We start from the raw sequence: 21,747 nt of genomic DNA, 5'->3' as shown, positions 1-21,747 counted from the left end.
AAATCAAAATTATCACAACGCACAATTTGAAATGGATGTTTGTATACAAAAGTGGTCAAACCGGTTTTTAGAGGTTCGGAACGAATCGATATTTTTTATTTTTTACGAACCGAACCTAAATCTTGAACAGTATTTCTATCCGAAGTTGAACCTAGACCGAACCGATATTCGTTTCAGTTCGGATTCCTGAATTGAACATGTTATATATAAAAATGGTATTAATTTTATATCAAAATCAAACATATTTTTATTTTCATCACTTATCAAAAATTATTGTTATTTAGAAAATTTTTACATTTGTTTGATTTGATAAAGATAACTTCTGATATTCCTAATTCCGAGTTCTACACTATATAATCTTATAAATATTTTTGAAAGTTTTAATGATCCATGATCCTAATACACTAGCGACACAATGGCCCCCTAAACTTTCTTCATAGATGGAAACAAAATACAACCCCCTTCCCCCCCCCTTGCCCTAAAATAACAGTTAATTATTTTTTGACACCCTTTTGGCAGTCCCCGAGGTAATAAAATAAGGAAAGCAGAAATTTTTTAAAGTAAACGATAAGGTAAAAATAAACGAATAATTTGTCCAGTCTGAATCATAAGCCTCAGAATCCTGTGCCTCAGAATCATTATCAACATCAGAAGAAGAAGCTAAATAATGTATTAATTTTAATAAAAAATAAGTTTACGATTCTCAGAATCTGACAATTCTTTAGATTCTTTAACCATCCGGGTCACGTGTAAATAATTACATCCCTACTATCAGCCGTATATAAATATTTCGAAATTTAGAGATTTTTTTCAAAATCTTGACTTGACTTGAATTTAAATGGTAAAATTCACAGATATCCTCAATATCATTCCCATCGGTGCAAAAAATGATGTTTGGTTTAAAAAATTTCATCGATTCGTCATTGTATCTTTCATTAAACTGACTGAATAATGATCAAATCAAGTGCAGCATTGAAGTCTAGAAACTTTCAAAAATCAAAAGGCAGATTTCTCCCCTTCATAAAATCTTGTGCCTTTTGAAAAAAACATTCCAACAAAATTCAGCCTTTTTATCTTATTAAGATTATAAAAAAATTAATGCAAGACAATAATTTATAAATTAAACATATATTTGTCCTTTATTACCATTACTATTCGAAATAACCAATTTATTTATATCCTGATATAGAATCTTAATTACTTCTTTTATTTCTTAATTCTCGGAGGATAACGACAGATCTCTCCACAATATCCAAACGATCATCGTTATTACATTCCAAAGTTTCTACCATTCCTGGTCTGCCGTTCTTGATTTCATTTAAAACTACCTTTAATCTACTTTCCTAGACCGACCAACAATCAGCCGACACTGGAGTGTCTTTTTCCAATTACCACATACCCTGGTCGCAACCAGAGTACATTTTCGAAACAAAAATTTTATTATAATAGATAACCCATATAGTGTGATCAATAATAAAATTGTCACTAATGCATTGTTTACATCAAATTTATCAACCATTTGATACAAATTTTGATAAGTAAGACTCGGATATTCCGAAATTTTATTAAATAAGCTAGGCTCAATATCAAAATTAAACATAAAGCCCATCTCATGATATGGAAAATTAATATTACTTTAAATCGGCCGTGAATAAGTAATTTTAGAATATTTAAATATGTTTTTTTTTTGTTTTTTAAAATATTTTAAAGATTGGGTGTTAAACGAACTAATCTAAAAAATATTTTTTTTAAAAAACTATTAAAAAATTTAAACAACAAAAAATGTGATTGCGTTTGTGTCCTGAGGAGAGATACAAAAATTTAAATTAAATATGTTTTTTTTTACCTTATAATAACGAATAATTTGAAGAGTTGTTAAAAGATACTTTTTAAATGGATCTAGATACAGATACATCGTTTAAAATAATATCTAGATACAGATATTTTAATCAAAAATCGATCTAGATACAGATATCACATTTTTATATCTAAATACAGGATCTAGTTACTTATATCTAGATCCTTTAACAACTCTGATAATTAGGTATCGAATATCTTGTAGTCACGGTCAACACTGACAAAAAAAATACTTTGGCACGAAACTAAAGACGCTAATGAAGGTCAAAAATTGCAAAAGTCATGATTTTTTTTTATATCTTTTATTGGTTTGCATATAAAAATTAATAATCTTAAAAAAACATTTCTTCATATAAGAAAAAAATTAATCCCCCCCCCCCCCTAAAAAAAATGGTTTTATAAAAGTTTCATATAAAAATTAATTAATTTTTAAATAATTTTTCATAAAAAAATTAATTTAATGATAAAAATCATTTATTTTTTTTGAGTTTGTATTTCACTTATGTATTTTAATGATTTTTTTTCCCAAAATCATTTTTTTAATCGTTTTTGTTTTAATTAAAAAAATCAAAGTTAAAATGATTTTAAAAAGAATCAAAGTTAAAATGATTGACATTTCGACTAAAAAAAAATCATATATAAAAAATAACTAACAATTTACATTTGGTTTAATTAGATTTTTTTTTTATAGTGTAAATTGTAAAAAATGATTAGAGTAACATATTATAAATTTGATAATATTTTATACGCAAGATGGCGTTTATCGTTATTTAAATAATAGTATAATAAATAATATAAAATTTTTTTTTTAGGGAATTCAATTTTTTTATTAAAATTCAAAATAATATTATAAGATAATAAATTTTAGGTCAATTTTCAAAAGATTGGACATTTTGTCGTAATTATAATTTTTAATTTTTAAATAAAAAAAAATACTATATAATTATTATATTTCTTAAAAAATTTGCTTCTTATTACTAGTGTTGGAAAATATTTAACTTTTGTAGCTTAACTAGTTACAGTTGCTCGTTACATTTCAAAAGTAACTAGTTACATTATAAGTCACTTTGCGCATCGTCATATAACTCATTAATTAATATATATAAAAAAAAATTATACAAAATTTATTTATATATATATAAAATATATATACCGATAAAAAAAAAGTATTGTAATAATGGAATAATATTTATATTTACATCGAAAATTAAAAATATATTATATTTGCAAATGAAAACGAATACATTATGATGCTCTCTCCATAAATATATATTGTATGTATATATATGAATATTTAATTAATATTAATTATTCTTAGAAAGTTAGTTTTTCAAATTAATTCTTCTATATAATAAGGCAAAGCAATCTTGTTTCATATTAAAATTTATAATTATTTAAGACAAATTATGAAATGTAATAGGTTTATGTTTTTATAGATTAGCTATGGATGACTTCTTAGAAAGTTAGTTTTCAATTAATTCTTCTATATAATAATAATAGGGCAAAACAAAAAATCTTGTTACATATCAAAATTTATAACTATTTAAGAAAATTATGTCATAACAAATGTAGAAGGTTTGTGTTTCCAGAGATTAGCTCTGGATGACTTCTTAGAAAGTTAGTTTTTAATTAATTCTTCTATATAATAACAAAACAAGAATTTTGTTACATATTAAAATTTATAACTTTTAGGACAAATGATGTCAAAATAAAATTTACAGATATATATGTTTCCATAGATTAGCTGTGGATGACTTAGAGGCTGAAATATATATTTTTTTATTTGGAAAATATAGGAGACATTTGACACATTATGTTACTTGTACTATCAGATCTTCCAAAACTTGGCCAAGGCAGGGTCCATTTTTTTAGCAATTCTGGTAGAAGGGGAGGGTATAATTTCTGCATCATACCGAACCAGTAGAATGTCATCCTCGACAAATGATGGATCAGACTCTCAGAGTTCGTACTGTATTCTGTTTCTATCCAGGAAAAATTAGAAATAACACTTATCTTGATTAGGGAATAGAACAATCTGTTGACAGGCGAAACATGCAGTTACTAAAATGTGTCTAATTTATATATAATTATAAATAAAAATTTCAGGTCAGGACAAAAAATAAATTTCCGGTTGGGGTAAATTATTAGATTTTAAGGTGGGACTGAAAAAAAAATTGAATATCTGACTTTTTAAAAAATTGGAAAAGGTTGTTCTTTTGATTTCTTAAATCTGTTATCTTTTTAAGGTTAAAAGCGATCATTTTTAAAAAAATTTGAGCCAATGTGCTCATGCTTTTGTTAGACTTGGTTCTTATAAATTATAAAATGATTACTTCTAAAAATGGGTTTTTTTTAGATAATAATTTTTTTCACTCAAATATTTTTACAAATATGATATTTATAAAATAAGCAGTTGTTTTCAAATAATATTCATTTTAAAACTTATTGCAAATATATATTTTTAATGTTAATTCATCACCATCCAAGTCTATTAGCTTATATTAGAACTGTATAATTTTGGAGTTTTTTTTAATATTTTGGTCAAGAAAATTGTGATAATAATAAGAATAATAAGGGAAAGTGTATTAGAAAAATTAATTTTTTATTTAATGGGCAAAAATATGTAATATAATGTGCTCTAAATTTTGTAAAGAATTATTAATAATATTAAAAAATAGGTTTTACTACTTGAATTTTGGTCACAAAATTATGTAATCCAAGCAACGTAATAATTTAAGAAAAGAAAATGTATTTTGGACAGCGGGAAATTATACTTACTTACTTACTTACTTACTTTCTTTCTTTCTTTCTTTCTTTCTTTCTTTCTTTCTTTCTTTCTTTCTTTCTTTCTTTCTTTCTTTCTTTCTTTCTTTCTTTCTTTCTTTCTTTCTTTCTTTCTTTCTTTCTTTCTTTCTTTCTTTCTTTCTTTCTTTCTTTCTTTCTTTCTTTCTTTCTTTCTTTCTTTCTTTCTTTCTTTCTTTCTTTCTTTCTTTCTACATAATTAAAAATAAAAAAATAATTTATTTGAATATATTATTTAGATTTATACTTACATATTTATTTATTTTAAGTAACTAGTTATTTTTGGCAGTTACATTTCTAAAAAATATAACTACAGTTACTAGTTTCAATTTTTAATATATAACTAATTACAGTTTATTTATTTATTTTTTTAGCAAAAATGCTATTATTTCAAATAAAAACATGACATAATAAATTATTTATATTTATTGCTTAACAAAGTAAATTTAATATGTTAAAAATGAAGCAATACACAATAACGAAATTCAATAGCTCGTAGTTGGCACAGGGGTCTAGACATCTGTTAGCGAAATCAAAATATCGAGTTAGCCGTTTTTAAATGAGCCATTTAACAAAACTACCCATAATAACAATACATTCATTCATTCCTTCCTTCCTTCCTTCCTTCCTTCCTTCTTTCCTTCCTTCCTTCCTTCCTTCCTTCCTTCCTTCCTTCCTTCCTTCCTTCCTTCCTTCCTTCCTTCCTTCCTTCCTTCCTTCCTTCCTTCCTTCCGATTAGGAATCAAGAAAGGTTTCGTGGCGTATCCCAAGTAAATAATTTGTGGAATAATTCACCTATTTTACGTGTAATTAAAATATAATTTAAAAATACCGAAGAAAAATAAGACAAATCAAATGTAAAATAAGTGTGAAGGGGGGAATTTTTTTTTTTTTTTACTATTTTAAAAAAATTTATTGAAATTATTGACAATTTGTCTTTATTTTATCGAAAAAACAGATTTTTTTTTAAAAAAAAAAATTACTAAGATTCTTTTTTTTAAAACTAAAAAGATAAAAAAATTGTTAGCTTCAAAAAAACTGAAGAAAAGTAAATTGTGAAAAATAATTTATAAAAATTTTTTTTCCTGAGCCAGCTAGCTCCCCTGAGATTGTAAAGACTAGTGACACCATTGCTTAATAGAAAAAAACTTTCAAAAAAATAACAGTATTAGATAAATTTAGATACAATATAAATATTTTTAAAAAGATCCGTATCGACCGGGCCCGAATTTTATAAAAAAATATTCGGCCCGACCAAACCCGAACCCGATTTTCTTTTAAAAAAATAGGCCCGGGCCGGGTTCGGGCCGGATACCGGATTTATATATATGTAAATATATATATAAAATGAACTACTCTTGAGGAATTTCAAGATTCATAATAATCTTTTAACTTATCAAAAATCTTATTTAAGGCTATGTTCAAAACTTTCACAAAATTTAACGAAATAATTGTGTTAATTTTTTTTATATTAAATTTATAAAATTTTCTAGAATTAAGTTTTGGACATGTTTTTGTTTTTATATCTAAAATAGCTTATTTATTTATTTTTCATCAAAGTTTAGAAAGTTTGCGAATTTAATCTTTCGATATTTTGGACACAGATTTTAAAAAAAAGAAAAGGAAAAAACGATTAACGCGTTATAAAGTTACGAATCAACGTGATCCTTTCCTTTCTTTTTTTGAGCCACGTGATACCTGTTGAGTTGACCAATTATATAGTAGGAGGGATAAATTTCGCCATTTTAGCTTTAGAAATTAGCCATATTGACGCCATTTTTTTTTTCTCATATGTCTCATTTTGTGCATGTTGATGATCACGTGATAAAAAAAATATCGGGCATTAAAAGACGCTAAGGGTTTATATTTTTATTTTTATCTTTCAAAATTGAAAAAATTGTCAAAAATTTGTAAAAAACTTTACGAAAGAAAAGAAGAAGAAAAAAGTTTGGAATAGAATGAAAAGAAAATAATGGAAAAAAAAAATATTTTTAAAAAATAAAAATAAATCCAGTACTATGCTTTTCATAGGTTCATGTCTTTTTTTTTAAACATATTTTTAACATTTTAAAATCATTAATATAGCGCTGTTATTTATTTTTGGAGATACTTATTTTCCCTTGGTTCGCATCTCCAGCATTCTAGAACATTCTATACCCTAGGAATTTCAGACAATTCTGCCATGTCGTGTTTGGAATACCTATCCGAATTTGTAAACAACAGAGTTGTTAAAGGATCTAGATAAAAGTATCTAGATCCTTTGTCTAGATATAAAAATGTGATATCTGTATCTGCATCTAGATAGATTTTTGATTAAAATATCTGTATCTAGATATTATTTTAGACGATGTATTTGTATCTAGATCCATTTAAAAAGTATCTTTTAACAACTCTGGTAAACAATCTTTCCGCTAACCTTTGAGTCAGTTTTAAAATTTATATATATAAAAAAATATGGCGGAAAATTCTTAATAATAAATTATTATATTAAGTTTAAAAGTTCGCGTAAAAATTGTTCCGAAATTTGTAGGGTAGGTGTGTATTCCAAACATGAAAGGCATGCATTTCCGTTTTTAAAAACCCGCCTTAAAACCTGATTTAAAAGTTGAAAAAAAAATAACGCCTTGCCGGAAAAATCACATTGGCGCTAACATATATATATTAAAAAAAAATTCATATCTAAAATATAAATGCAAATTAAGAGGGTGGCTTTGTAAGTTAGCGGAAATATCTGATATTTACCATGTAGATAACTAGGCTTAACGTACATTTACAGCGTACATCAAGTCTTTCAATGATTTAAGTTGTGTAGACTCTTGCTAAAAACTCAGATTTTTTTTTGCTAAGAATCCTATTACATCTTTACGCTAGACGTATAATTATTTGGGAGGTTTTTTTTATTTTCTAGAGTAATCCTAAGAAAGTAGCGCCATTACTTCTTCGAGTAACGTCTACGGTTTTTATTAAAATGAATCTTCAAAATTTAAAAAGGGGCAAAATTAAAATAATTTTTTATTTATATAAATTTAAATCTTAGAAAAGTTATGCTTCTTCAAATTTAAAAAGATTTTTTAATGATAAATAATTAAATAAAAATAAAATTATTGCGATATTTATCTTGAAAAAAAGAGGGATTAATTCCTACTTCTTCTCATAAGCACTAATCATTATTGATTTATCATTCATCCCTCTAATTGAATTCTTCTTATTTTTTATATCTCCATCTTCTTATTTTGATTTTTAGTTTTTTTTTTGGAGATGTTTTATATAAATGATTAAATTAGAAAGAAAAAAATGGGAAAAATAAAATCAAAATATTTTTTTAAAAAAAATGAATAATTGTATTAATAGAAAGAGAAAGAGAAAGAAAGAAAGAACAAAGGATTTTATATGATAAGAAAAATTTTAACGGGGAATTGTATAGACAGTTTTCGTCGTTAAATGTCTAATCATTTAATTTTTTTTTGTACGATCCTTACCAGGATTGAGCCTGAGACCTTCTGCTTCCAGGCATACATCATAAACCCACTAGGCCACCCCGGCGATATCTAGTTCATTTAATAATTTATATATAGGAAAAACTGATATAAATTATATCAAATTTTTAAAAATTCAAAGGTTCGCGGTAAAAAAATTGTTCAGAAATTCTTAGGGTAGGGTTGTATTCCAAACATGAGAGAATGTATTTCCGGTTAAAATCAGGAATTTTTACACATGTTATTTTTTTTTACTCTCTCAAAAATTTATTGGCGGAAAAAAAACACACATTGCGACTAACATTTGTACATCTATTGACAAAATTTCGAGGCTTAGTTAATAATTTGGCGAAATATCGATTTCGCTGATAAAGCCAATAGTATTTGTAAGGTTCTGATATAATTAATTTTTTTTGTATCATGATCCTTACAAAATAATGCTAATTTTTCTTTTTGGCTGAAATAAATAAATATCCTAAAAGTAGTTAGATAACGGCTAGTCTTCTCAGCCCATATAGGTCCGAATGAGAGTTGGTAAGGGCCAGGGGAGTTATTTGAATTAGTTTAAAAAGAAGAGAAGAGAAGAGAATAGAAGAGAAGAGAAGAGAAGAGAAGAGAATATTTTGAGCAGATACGATATATACTAATCATTACTATTTATATTAAGATAATTCGTGTGTCGCGCCTAAATAGCCGCATGATGAATTAAAGAATATCAAAAAAGGCAAATATTAATAATAAAAAAAATATTATTTTTTCCGGGAAATGTTTTATTTTTTATAGAAAAAGGGGATTAATTTTTGGTTGTATAAATTAATAAAATAAGAAATTTTATAAAAAATTTAAAATTTCTTATAATTTTTGCCGTTTAAATTTTGAAGAAATTTTTTTTTCTTTGAACGTGTTAATCTATCTCATTAGTAAAATTATATACACAAAATACATTTAAATTTTGAGTCTTTTTAAAAATTCTGAGAAATCTATATCTTCTCTTCTCTTCTCTTCTCTTCTCTTCTCTTCTCTTCTCTTCTCTTCTCTTCTCTTCTCTTCTCTTCTCTTCTCTTCTCTTCTCTTCTCTTCTCTTCTCTTCTCTTCTCTTCTCTTCTCTTCTCTTCTCTTCTCTTCTCTTCTCTTCTCTTCTCTTCTCTCTCTCTTCTCTTCTCTTCTCTTCTCTTCTCTTCTCTTCACATATATATAACATTTGTCACGAATATGTCACGAAAAAAATAATAAAGATAAAATATTTTGGGAGGAATTTTGAGCTGAACCTCGTGTGTTGTTTTAAATAGCTAGAATTGGTCCATTTTTTTTAAAAAAAAAAGGTGGCTTAATATTTTAGCCTATACCTAGAGATTTCGTTAATAGCTTGTCCAATGTACTATTTTTAGCAGTCGCCCTCCATAAACTATTTTAAAATCAAGGAATTCCTAACCCCCACGAGGTTCCATATCCCAATTACGTCATCTACATTATATTTAAATATTCAGCAATTATATATATATATATTATCATTTATAAATTCTAATTATTGTTAAATTGTGATATGAAAATGAATGAAAGAGGTTTCTTAACCTCCCGATTTTTTATTTTTAATAATTTTTGTTGGTTATCCACCACCTGGTTTATATTTTATTCGTGATGTAGCGACCCTAATTTTTCAAAAGGTTTTGCAGATAGAGCACTCTAATCTTCAGTGAGCAGTTTAAATGGGAGGAAGGTTATAGGGTTAGAAAAGATAGGAAATTATTATGTTTGCCGCTGATTATGATCCGACTCAAGGAAATTGCCTTTATACGACAGCTGATTTATCCAAATTTCTAATCGTCCATTTATTATCACGTGATCTGTCAGATTTGACAAGTTATCCATAAAAAATGGTTATATTATGATTTAAAAACCTATTTTTTTGCTATATCATAACCCTAATCCATCACATCAAACCCTTATTTATAACCTAATGACATATAATAATAATACCTAGACAGACGATGCATTCATTAAAAGTGTACGTCATCGAAAACAGCTGGGGACGTCATTTTGATTACCCGTATCATGATTAAAAATTTTAACCGAGAGGGCCAATTTATTCCTATGCCTGACGCAAACTTTATTAAAGAATTGCCTGGATCATCGAAATTAGGAAGCAAGTTATCAATTCAATAGTAGTTTTTAACGTGAGAATATTTGTCTATATGGGTTACCAAAAATGGCGGGTCCAGCTGATTTGCATTCAACGACGCTTTCGATATGTTTGAACTTTTTTAAAAAAATGTCATTATATTTATATACTCTCGAAAAATAAGAATAAATTTTATTTTTAGTTCCCCCCAAAAAAAATATATAAAGCAAGTTTCAAATTAAATATTAAATATTAATTTTTTATTTAATAAAAAATAATAATAATAAAAAAATAGATATTATTAAATAAACGAAATAAAAAATAAAAAAAATAGAAATATATTATATAAATATAAGAAAAATTTTTTTTAATATACAATATATATTTTGAAAAAAAAAATCCAAAAATTTCTAGTCTGAACATATTTCTCTTCATCAAGAATTCTTAAGATCCTCTTCAGGTATGTGGAGAATTTATTTTTAAAATATTTTTTGGCTAATTTTGAGCCGTTTAAAACGGCTAACACAATATTTTGGCCAGAAAAGTACTGCCTAAACCTCGAGATTTCGTTAATGTATACCTAAGGTTTGTTCCTTTCTACGAGCAAAATCTTCAGGCTCGCCTAAGGATCTTTCTGGATGAAATATCGAGTTAGCCGTGTTTAACAACACTAGAAATTTTCCCGATCCCCATTTCAAAACGTTCAAAATCTAATAATTGTTGTGTTATATTTTTTATTTTTTTTTGGAATTGAAATGAATGGGATAATAGGAATAGGATCGAATTCATTGAACATAAGAGCTTGGAGAAACTCCAACATTTTCAAAAAAAATAAATAATAAGGATTGAGATGCGCATTTTCGCCTCAAAAAAATGGGTTTATAACTTTAAAAATCGTTCGTTAAAAATTGTAGGAAACTTTGTAAATATATAGTATATTAAGCATGAAATTAGATGGACCACTAAGACCCCTGGAATTAAAATTAGCATGGTTCTTCTTGTTAGTAAACAAAAGATCTCATGTATAAAATGAAAAGGTCAGAGTTCTGGTTTTAATATAATTTATATTTATTTTTTTTGTTAGTTCTCGATTTCAAGTTCAAATAATAATTGTTAAAAATTCTTTATTAGTTATAAATTTGGGAAATGTTCCTTGGAAACTTAGGGATTGTGTCCGGCCGGAATCCAGAGATCAGATTCCGAGGAAATATGAAATATCGTTAGGAATAACTTCTTAATACATTAAATAACAACATTTCGATTTTTCCTCCAAGATATTTATATTATATATATATATATGATTGATTTTATTAGATCCTCCATTTATATAGTAAGATTATAATAGAATACTTCCCTGAATTTTATGTTAGGTCGAAAAAAAAACTGAATATTTAGAGTTGAGCTTCTTAAAATTTCGTTTGTCTTCTATAGAATAGTGTTGTTAAAGGGCTAACTCAATATTTTATCCAAAAAAATATTACGCAGGCCCCTGAAGATTTTGTTCCTAGATGGTACAAAAGTCTAGAACAACTATTAGCGAAATCTGGAGACTCACGCAATTTTTTTCCGCCTTAAATATAGAGCCAGCCGTTTTTTTCAACAGCGGCTCAAAACGAGCCCTTTAACAACTCTACTATATAGAATAAAGGTTTCAAACTTATTTATATCTAATTAATATCGGATTCGAATAACTCATTTTAGTGGTGGGGGGGGGAAGGGGGGGGTTATTTTTTTTAAAAATTGTCTCTTTATTGTTCCCATCGGGACATTTCAAACGAAATTTCCATTAAAAATTTTCAAGAAATTTTTTTTTTAACATTCCTGTCATAAACTAATTATCATATTAACTTGTTGGGCAGATAATGAGTTAATTTATTTTGTTAATTCTTAATATAATTCCGAAGGATATAACAGGAATTTAGTGGTTGTTAGAAGGCCCACGATATAGGGTCAAATTTAAAAAAAAGGGGGCCGGATTAAAATTTTAGCCTAAATCATATTCCGTAAACCTGAAGATTTTGCTTATTGATTTATTTGTCTAATCTCGCGGTCTACCTATATAATTTTAAACTAAAATCTCGCATAATTGGGCTTTTTAACAATACTTAAAAAAGTTGATATAATAAAAAGTGGTAGGTTATATTATATATAAATTAATTTTTTTTTAAAAAATACAGGAAATTTAAGAGCCAATTCTCTTCTCTTCTCTTCTCTTCTCTTCTCTTTCTCTTCTCTTTCTCTTCTCTTCTCTTCTCTTCTCTTCTCTTTCTCTTTCTCTTCTCTTCTCTTCTCTTCTCTTCTCTTCTCTTCTCTTCTCCTCCTCTCTTCTCCTCTCTATTTAATTTCTCTAAAAAAAAAAATATAATTTTTATGAATTTTTTTTTTGCAAAAAATACATTATTAATATAATAATAATAATTTTATTTTATATAAATATTAAAGATAATTATTAAAGTTAAAGGAAATAAAAAATGACGGGAAAATTGATTTCTATAACATCCTCTTGGCCCGCATGTCCCCGTAAATTTTATTCCAACAAGATCCGTTCTAATTACAACATTTGGTTGGTAATCTTGGGCGCGTTGGTAGTATCCCAATATTTTGGAGGGGCGTTTCCGCTCATGACGGGCGTTTTAGCTAACGACATATTGATCAAGAAGCAGGAAGACCTTTCAAGCTTCCTACGAAACTACGGGAGAATGATTGACGCCATGTCAAGACCTAGGTAATAAATTGTTTCATCTAACAAACATGTGAATCACGATAATTTCTAAAATCTTCTTCATTTGTTTAAGCGTTTAACTTTTAGCATTCAATTATTTTTCAGTTCTGCCAATTGAAAAAAAAGTTACGATTGCTATATCAATATAATATACTTCCCCCCTTGTCTCACTATCATTTAAAATAAATCATATGGTGACACGCCATCTTGGGTTTATAAATCATATGGTGACACGTCATCTTGGGTTTCCACCCCTTTATATAGTAATTTTATTAAAAAATTTTTTTTAATCTCATTGGATTACCAGATAATCTAATATAGGGTAGCCATAACTCGCGGATGTTAATTTAAGATGACAACCGAATATAGTTTTATATTAAACCATTGTTGTTGTTTTAAAAATATAGAATTAATTTTTTCATTATGATTCTTCTTGGGCTGGGTTAGTTTAGACGCCATTTAAATCGTTAAAAAAAATTAAGCTAATTTGTTAATCGTAAGGAATAAATAAAAAAACGCTGTGTTTGGAAGCGCGCAACTATTAAGCTGAATTATTAATCGCTTCGAAAAAACGCGCCGTGCTTAGAAGCGGTCTTAGCAAGTCACGTGGGTAAGTAGTGTTGTAAAAACGGTTCGTTTTGAGCCGATTCTTAAAACCGGAGTTCAATATTTTAGCCAGGATAAATATTGCCCTAAGTCTCGATATTTTCTTCGACAGATGTCCGAACCTTTGCGTCCATCTATGAACAAAAATCTTAAAGGCTCGTGTAATCTTTTTTTTCTGGATGAAATATCGAGTTAGCCGTTGTTTAAAAATTGGCTCAAAACGACCCCGTTTAACAACACTAAGGGGTAAGGTGTTAAGAAATACATGCTTAAAAATGGTTCAAGGAGTAAGGTTGTGTTAGCAACGTAAACTTAATTATAGGTGGTGTGATAAATAGCTAACGACACATATATAATAAATAATATATATATATAATATTTTACATAATTTATATTACGTTAGCGTTCAATGTGTTTTTCCCCGCCAATTTTTGAGCGCGTTTTTTTTACTGATTTTACCGGAAATATATTCTATCATGTTTGGAATGTACCTATCTTACGAATATTTGGAAAATATTGCTGTTAACCCCAACCTTTGAGTGACATATAATTTATATATATAAATGACATGTAGCCTGGAGATTTCCTCACAGATGACAGAAAGGAATTTCGAGGTTTAATGTTATTTTAGCTAAAATGTCACTTTTAAAAAAATTTGAGCAAAATCGTTGTCTTTTTAACAACGCTAAATATTAGCGTTATGTTATATTGTTGTGAGGGGGTAAAGTGCACCCAGGGAAATCTGACCAAAATATCCGTGGTTTTTTAGAGAAAAGGAAAATACAGATCGTTACCTTGATTTAGTTACGTTATTCTAAAATTGATAGGGAATCTTATAGACTTTGAGACCTTCAATAAGTTGTGGATTAATATATCGGTTTATAAATTCCAATTATTGTTAGAATATAAGCCTCTTTTTTTCTCGTCCAATTCATATACATATATATTTTTTTAAAATAAGTATTAACCGAAATCTAAAATCTAATTACAACATAATAAAATAAAAATATAATTAAAATAGACACCAATATATGCTATATTAACGTTCATTCTTATAAATATTTCATTTTTATTCCCATCATACACATATATATATATATAATATAATTTAATCATATTTTTCTTATCTTTTCATATCATTCAAAATTTCAAGAAAATTCTGATAATCCTTGTAATTGGGTACATATATTCCTACTAAATTTTTATCGGATAATATAATATTTATATATCTATTTTTTTTAATAATCTTAATCGTAAAATTTTATTTTCCTATTTTTTTTTGGTTCCAAATTTCATTTTCATAATTATTTTAGGAGATTTAAGAGAAAAAATAAGAAATATTTTAACTTATTATTAACTCCCTTTTTTTTGCGTTTACAGCCCCCATCACATTTCCGTTTCATTTGGCATGAGATTTATTAAAAAAATATAAAATATAATAAAATAAAAATGTTATAATTTGATGCGTATTTAAATAAAATATTATTATTAATTATTATTTATTGTCGTTGTTATATAAATTATAAAATTATAAAAAATACAAATAGCTGCAGAATAATAATATCAGAAACCTTCGTGGGACTTAATTTTTTGACCAAGCTCGGCTCAGGCCCGAAAAACCCCCAGATTCGCTAAATCTCAACATTTTATGGTAGAATTTTCCAGAAATTTTTTGACACCCCATCCATCCCCATGACGTATTCTTTAGAATGCCTATCATAATTAATATTCGTCTTAGTAAATTAATTTTAACAGTTTTATATTTAATATTAATCATAGCTATCATCCATAGTGTAGTTGTTATTTAAAAAACGGCTAATTCAATTATTTAGAAAAATATTACGCGATCCTTAAGATTTTTCTCATAGATATGGAACAAAAGTTTGAACATCTATTTAGCAAAAAATCTCCTTAGACAATATCTTAACTGGCTAAAATATTTTGAGTTAGCTATTTTTAAAGATAGGGTCAAATCCAACCTTTCAACAATACACTAAGCTTATATTTTTAAATGACTTTATCATCCCATGGTTAATTTTAAGAGTATAACAAAAAAAATGTGTTTTTTCTAAATCTGATGTTCTTTATTGTTTACGTTCAACAGAATCCAAACCCAAAAAAAAACAAATTGTTAGTCTAAATAAGGATATCCAGTTTAATCATATAGGTTCTAATATCAGAAGAAGCATAGTAGAACAAATTCGATTTTAAGTTGGAATCTTATTTTTTTTCTCATCATCTGGTCCTTCTAAAATAACATTCTTTATATTCCCTCTCTACGCTCCAAAAGAACTGTTGAAAATAATACATGTTTCAGAAAGCTTCTAAGGAACATTATCTTATCCTCTTTCCCCATTAAAACAATTTCTCTCCTATTTCTACATACACTATCACTGCATCAAATTTCACTTATATCGATCGTCCTTTTAAAATTATCGATTATATTACGTATTTCATTAACACTTTCCGGTTGAGTTTTGCATATATTTATTAAATAAATAAATATTTCTTCTTTAGACCTTTTTAAGTTCTATGGAAATTTCTCCTTATTTTTTGTCTATGTGATTTGAGCTATCTTGTCTAATGGGAAAAATCTTTCTAATGTTTACTATCTATATTGCTTCCATTTAGTGTTTGTTAAATGGCTTCATTTGAGCCGAATTTTTTAAATGCGGCGAATTGTCCTAAGTTTTTGAGATTTGGCTACTGGGCTTTCCAAACCTTTTTTCCATCTACGAGAGCAAAATCTTCAGGTTTATGTTATATTCTCAGGAAAAATATTGAGTTAGCGGGTTTTTGGGTTCAAAACTGAGGCCGTTTAACGACACTACTTTTTATAGACTAAACTATATTTTATAGATATAATAATATTAATAATAATGATTAGTGTAAAAGTAACGCGTCAAAAAAGTAAGTTCGTTATGCGTTACATTTTTTGAGAAAAGGAACTCCAATAGTTACCTTCTTCTAAGGGGTACCGAGTAATACGATTCCATTTTTTTTGAGTACCGGTAACGCAAAACGTTACCTTAAATTTTCTTTTAATTGTACTATAAAATCTATCTTTTCGCGTTTTTGATAAAGTATTGCTTTAAATATTTAGGAGATTAAATTGTATAGAATAGGATTATTCGTGCCATAACCCCCACCCCCCTCAACTTCTCCAGCCAATGATGATAAAACTATCTCTTACCCCTCTCTTATTTCTTCTCATTTCCGTATTACCTTAATTATAAAAATTAAAATAAGGAAGTCACAAAAACCGGCAACAAGAGGAAATCAAAATTGGGCCAAACCTACCCCCCCCCCCACCTCTTTATATTCTATAAACTCACTCTTATTTTGTTGTAAATGAATATATCCGCTTCCATACTCCTTACCCATTTTATTTTAATGACGACTTTGCGCCATGTCATTCTGTTTCCGCATTGTAGGAGTATTTAAAACGAAAATCCCGTTTATAACCGGGTTCGCGGTTCTGGTTCGGATCTTATTTTTCCGTCTTTTACAAGTGTATACATTCTCTTTAAATACGAGTAGTGTTGTTAAACGGCTAGTTTTGAGCCGATTTTAAAAAAGGGCTAACTAAATATTTTAGCCAGAAAAATATTGCCTGAGCCCCGAGATATCGCTAAATAGATGTCCAAACCTTTGTTCCTTCCACAAACAAAATCTTCAGGCCTGAGTAAGATTATTCTAGATGAAAGCCGTTTAACAACACTAAATACGAGAATTATTTATAAAAAATAAAAACAGTTACTTTATTAATCTCATATTACTTACTACATTAAACACCTAACATCAAAAATTTTTATAATTTATATTTTATTTTGGAACTTGTCTATATCATAAAATAAATTACCAAAATTTGTATATGATGTTGTATCTGTATATATGTATATGATGGTGTATCTTTTCTTATTCATTTTTTTTTTTTAAATTTAAAGAAAAAAGTAATAAAAGTGTTAAATTAATATTTAATAATATATATTTTCTTATCATTTTATATACTTTTGTGTTTGTGGTTATAAAAAATATTTGTAAACCATCTGAAAAAATATATTTAAGAAGAAAAACTAAAACAAAAAAGCAATTTATCAAAAAATTAATCCATTTCTTGAAGATTTCTTTTGAATTAGAACTTTCAGCCTTTTAGGAAACCAAAAGATATTTGATATTTTTTAAAAAATAATATAGTATATTTGTAATTATTATTAATGAATTAAAGAATTTTTTCCAAATTTCTTATTAATATTTTTGTGCTTTTTATAAAAGTATTTAAAAAATATATTTTTTTAATCAATTTTAAACAAAGATGAAATATATAAATATTTTATTTTTGAAAAGAAAATGAAATGAAATATTAGGTGTTTGTTATTATGAGTTTTTTTTTATATATAAATCAAATATATATTTCTTATCTTTCGATATAAGACAAATAAAAAATTGTTTTTAAAAATAACTTTATCTTTTGACACAAATTTGGCAAAGTTTTAATTTTAAATTCTTAGTAAAAATTGAAATGACAAAGGGGAAAGGAATTTCTGACAACACTGACAACGAAACATTATAATTATATAGAGTGAAAATTTTTATTTACAAAAAACCGGGCCATGCCGGGCCGAAAAAAATTTTGAAGAAAAAATCCGATCCGGGCCGTACATATTGTACCTCTGCAGGTCTCAATATATTAGCATAAAGCGAATATCGAATATCCAATATTTTGTATTTAAAAAAATATATATATTTTTATATTTTCTTTTTCTTAATATTATTCAGGTTTGGAAGAAGTCAAAGATACGATTCTTTCAATCCCGGCCCTTACTCTGAACAGATTGCAAATAATAACCCCAAGATGATGGTTTTATATTTTTTTTAAAAAATAAATACTCATTTTGAGGAGAGGGGGGGGGTTAAGGTCATCTCGAATAATCCCAAAAATAAAAATCTGGTATAATAAAAGAGATTCCAATTGAAATAGATATTTTGGTATCGAACCAATTAGAAATTGGGTGGAAAATTTGGCAGGCAGCACGCCAGGCTTGGCATTATAGATCTCAAAGAAAGAAAGAAAGAAAGAAAGAAAGAAAGAAAGAAAGAAAGAATAGCAACCTAAAAATAATTATATATAAATATATTATTTATTTTGAATATTCAAAAAATTTTTAAATGTTTTCGGCCCGAGTCCAGAAGAGGTCATTATATCATATTTGTATGATTTAAGAAATTTCGAAGAATAAGTGTGATTATATTTAAATTTAGGAATGAAAATTATTCTAGCTAAAAAAAAAATAATAAAAATGTGGGTGGTGTGAAGTTAGGTTTCGTGATTTGTCCGTTGAACGGGAAGATAGGAATGAGGAAAAGGGATAGGGTATGAAGTATTAAGTCGACCATTTTTCCGAGAGTTCCTAAGCTTTCACTTTTTTTCTGGTGGTAAGCTCTTTCGATATTCTCTCCACTTTATTATTCATGCTATCTATCTCTTTTTATCACTGATATTCCCCACCGGAGTTCCTTATCTATTCCATTTGGATCTTCCATCGGAGTATCGCTATCGACACCATTGTATCTTGATCTCACACCAAAGTATCAATATCGACAGATATCCCACCGGAGTATTTTTTATCGGTTCCATCTATCATCCTTGAATGCCTACGAGGTCATTCATCATTATCCAAGCCTGTCGGTGACCGGGGTGACATTTCCCAGCTCAGAAATTTATCCTAGCATATGTCCTTACACATCCGTCATCAAAGAAAAACCTGAAACTTTTTACTTTCCTTCGAGAGTAATTGGGCTAAATTTCTAGTTAAATGTGGTTAAATTTAGATATAAAATCCCCCCCCCCCCCAAGAATGATTCCTAAAATCTTTAATTTTTTTTTAAAATAAATTTCCCTTCAGATGAACATGCATTGAGTTGAGCCATTGAAATGAATAATATAACTAAATTGTGCAAATATTTAAATTCTAGAAAAAAAAAATATGAAGATAATAGTTGAAAATTAACAGACAATTTCATCGAAACACAAAATTATTTTTGTGATACATTTTATATGGTACAGTGTAATACGGTGATCTGCATCAGGCCTTATTTTTCGAGCCCGGCTACCCGGTCCGAAATTTTTATTTAAAAAAATTAACCGATCCGGCCCGGTCCAAAAGACATTTAAATATAGATATTAATTTTTATAATTATTCAAAATAAAAGGTATATGTTTATGTGGCGTCTAATTTTCTATAAATAAAATCAAATATTTTTATTATACAATATATTTTTTAAAAAAAATTCTAAGGCCCGACCCGGCCCGCTACCCGATTCGACCCGAGTTTTTTTAAAAAAAATATTATGCCCGGCCCATTCTGGCCCGAAGATCTCTATAATACCTGCCGCTAATTATAAAAATGCTATATTGTGTTTAAAATCTTATATAAATATAACATAAAATAAATTATAACATGTTTAAATATATTGCTCTTATTGAGATTGCCCAGTCTTAGTTTAAAAAAAAAATAAGAAAAACCTAAATTTCTGAAAAATGACAGATTTAGATCAGTCATCTTTTCTTGACAGGGGACTTAATCAATATAGAAAAATGTATATATATATATATTAAATAAAATGAATAAACTTAAAGAAGATTGTATTTTCTGAAATTAGAGCGTGCTAATTGGAAGAGTGCAGGGCCGGTTCTAGCATTTTAAATTTAGTTAGTAGTAGGGCAAGAATCATTTAATCTTACCTCCTTGACATGATAAAACTTATTCTGCTTGTTATATTGTTACACATTTTCAAACCGGGCTGGAACCACGGTATAGAGCCCATCCAAAACCCGGTGTCGGGTTTGATGATAAAAAATAAATCTTTTAAAATTTCTCAATCCCCTGACCTCTGCAGTTTTCTTGTTTCTTCAAATCTGAGATCCGAACCGTAATCCATAAAGTTCCTGTTTGGGAACAAATAATTATAAAAGTTTATGGTTTTTGTTTTACAGTGAATATACCGCCTTTTGCCCCCCCCCCCTCCTAAATATCTCCACTTAATTTACAATTCAAAATGATTATAAACCTTCTTTCTTTCTTTCTTTCTTTCTATATATATATATACTATATTATATGTATTTTTTTAAAAAGAAGCTATTAAAGTTGCTTAATCGAGATCGTAATTACGAAAACTATTGATTTTTAAAAGATTCAAAAAAAAGGAAAAAAAGAATGATTATTTCTATTGAAAATGTCGCCAAAAAATATTTTATATTATAAAATCATTTAAATCATTATCAATAAATAATAATATTTTTATATTTAATTATATTATATTATATTTTATTATATTATATTTTTATATTTTATATAAAAGATTGTTTTAAAAAAGAATATAAATCTTTTAATATAAATTTGGCATAATAAACAAATAATGTAATTTAATGTCTAAACCAACGTTGATGTCTCTTCTTTTAATATAAATATTTTTTTTGTGATTTGTATGTTTTTATATGGCTTTTTATTTTAATAATATTTACGCAAATAATGTTAGTTTAAATATCACTAAACTTATTAAACCATTGTTATTCATAGAATCAATACCATAAATCAACTAATATCCTTTTTCTTTGTAAATGTCGCAGTGTCTTTTTACCATAATAATTTTTAATAATGGCACATTTATCATTATACAATAATTCAATGTTATAGCTGAGGTTTATAGATTATGAAAATAAGTAAGGTTTGTTAAGGAGGATATGGGACAGAATGGTAATGGATTAGATATAAATAAATTACTAGATTAACTAAACAAGTCATGTTTAATATTAATAATTTTTATATGTAAAGTATATTTATAAATTTTATAATTATAACAGAAAAATATTTTTTAATGAATGTATAAATGTGTGTGTGTGCTTAGTTTAGTGGAAATGACATAATATTTGTACATAATTATTATTGCTTAAAATAATTGAATTCACAAAGGCAAAATAATTAGAAAAATAATACTATTTTAACAATTATTTATGGTTTTTTTTTGTTTAAATTTTCCTTTTTGGTTTTGCATTAGCACCTGAAAGAAAAATAAGAAATTTTTATCGCACCAAATTAGTTTTTCCAAAGAAAATACAAAACCCATTATGAAAGTTGAATAATTCTTAAGACCGATAAACTATA

The 21,747-nt window shown here is 27.1% G+C and overlaps 1 protein-coding gene across 2 annotated transcripts; it reads left to right on the top strand.

Annotated features, from left to right (window-relative positions):
- The first annotated feature begins 10,598 nt into the window (after positions 1-10,598).
- LOC135929696 (uncharacterized) lies at positions 10,599-21,187 on the top strand. Of its 2 annotated transcripts, none has more exons than XM_065466402.1 (4): positions 10,599-10,714; positions 12,697-12,979; positions 18,362-18,443; positions 20,722-21,187. In XM_065466402.1, the coding sequence occupies exons 2-4, from the start codon at positions 12,726-12,728 to the stop codon at positions 20,764-20,766; spliced, it is 381 nt and encodes a 126-aa protein (XP_065322474.1). In that variant the 5' UTR covers positions 10,599-10,714; positions 12,697-12,725; the 3' UTR covers positions 20,767-21,187. The 2 variants fall into 2 exon arrangements, with proteins under 2 accessions (XP_065322474.1, XP_065322473.1); XM_065466401.1 differs by having other exon boundaries at positions 20,719-21,187.
- The last annotated feature ends 560 nt before the right edge of the window (positions 21,188-21,747 follow it).

The sequence above is a fragment of the Gordionus sp. m RMFG-2023 genome, chromosome 5, assembly GCF_954871325.1.
Source record: "Gordionus sp. m RMFG-2023 chromosome 5, tfGorSpeb1-WG-v2, whole genome shotgun sequence".
Taxonomy (NCBI): domain Eukaryota; kingdom Metazoa; phylum Nematomorpha; class Gordioida; order Chordodea; family Parachordodidae; genus Gordionus; species Gordionus sp. m RMFG-2023.
This window is presented reverse-complemented; position numbering and strand designations above follow the sequence as displayed.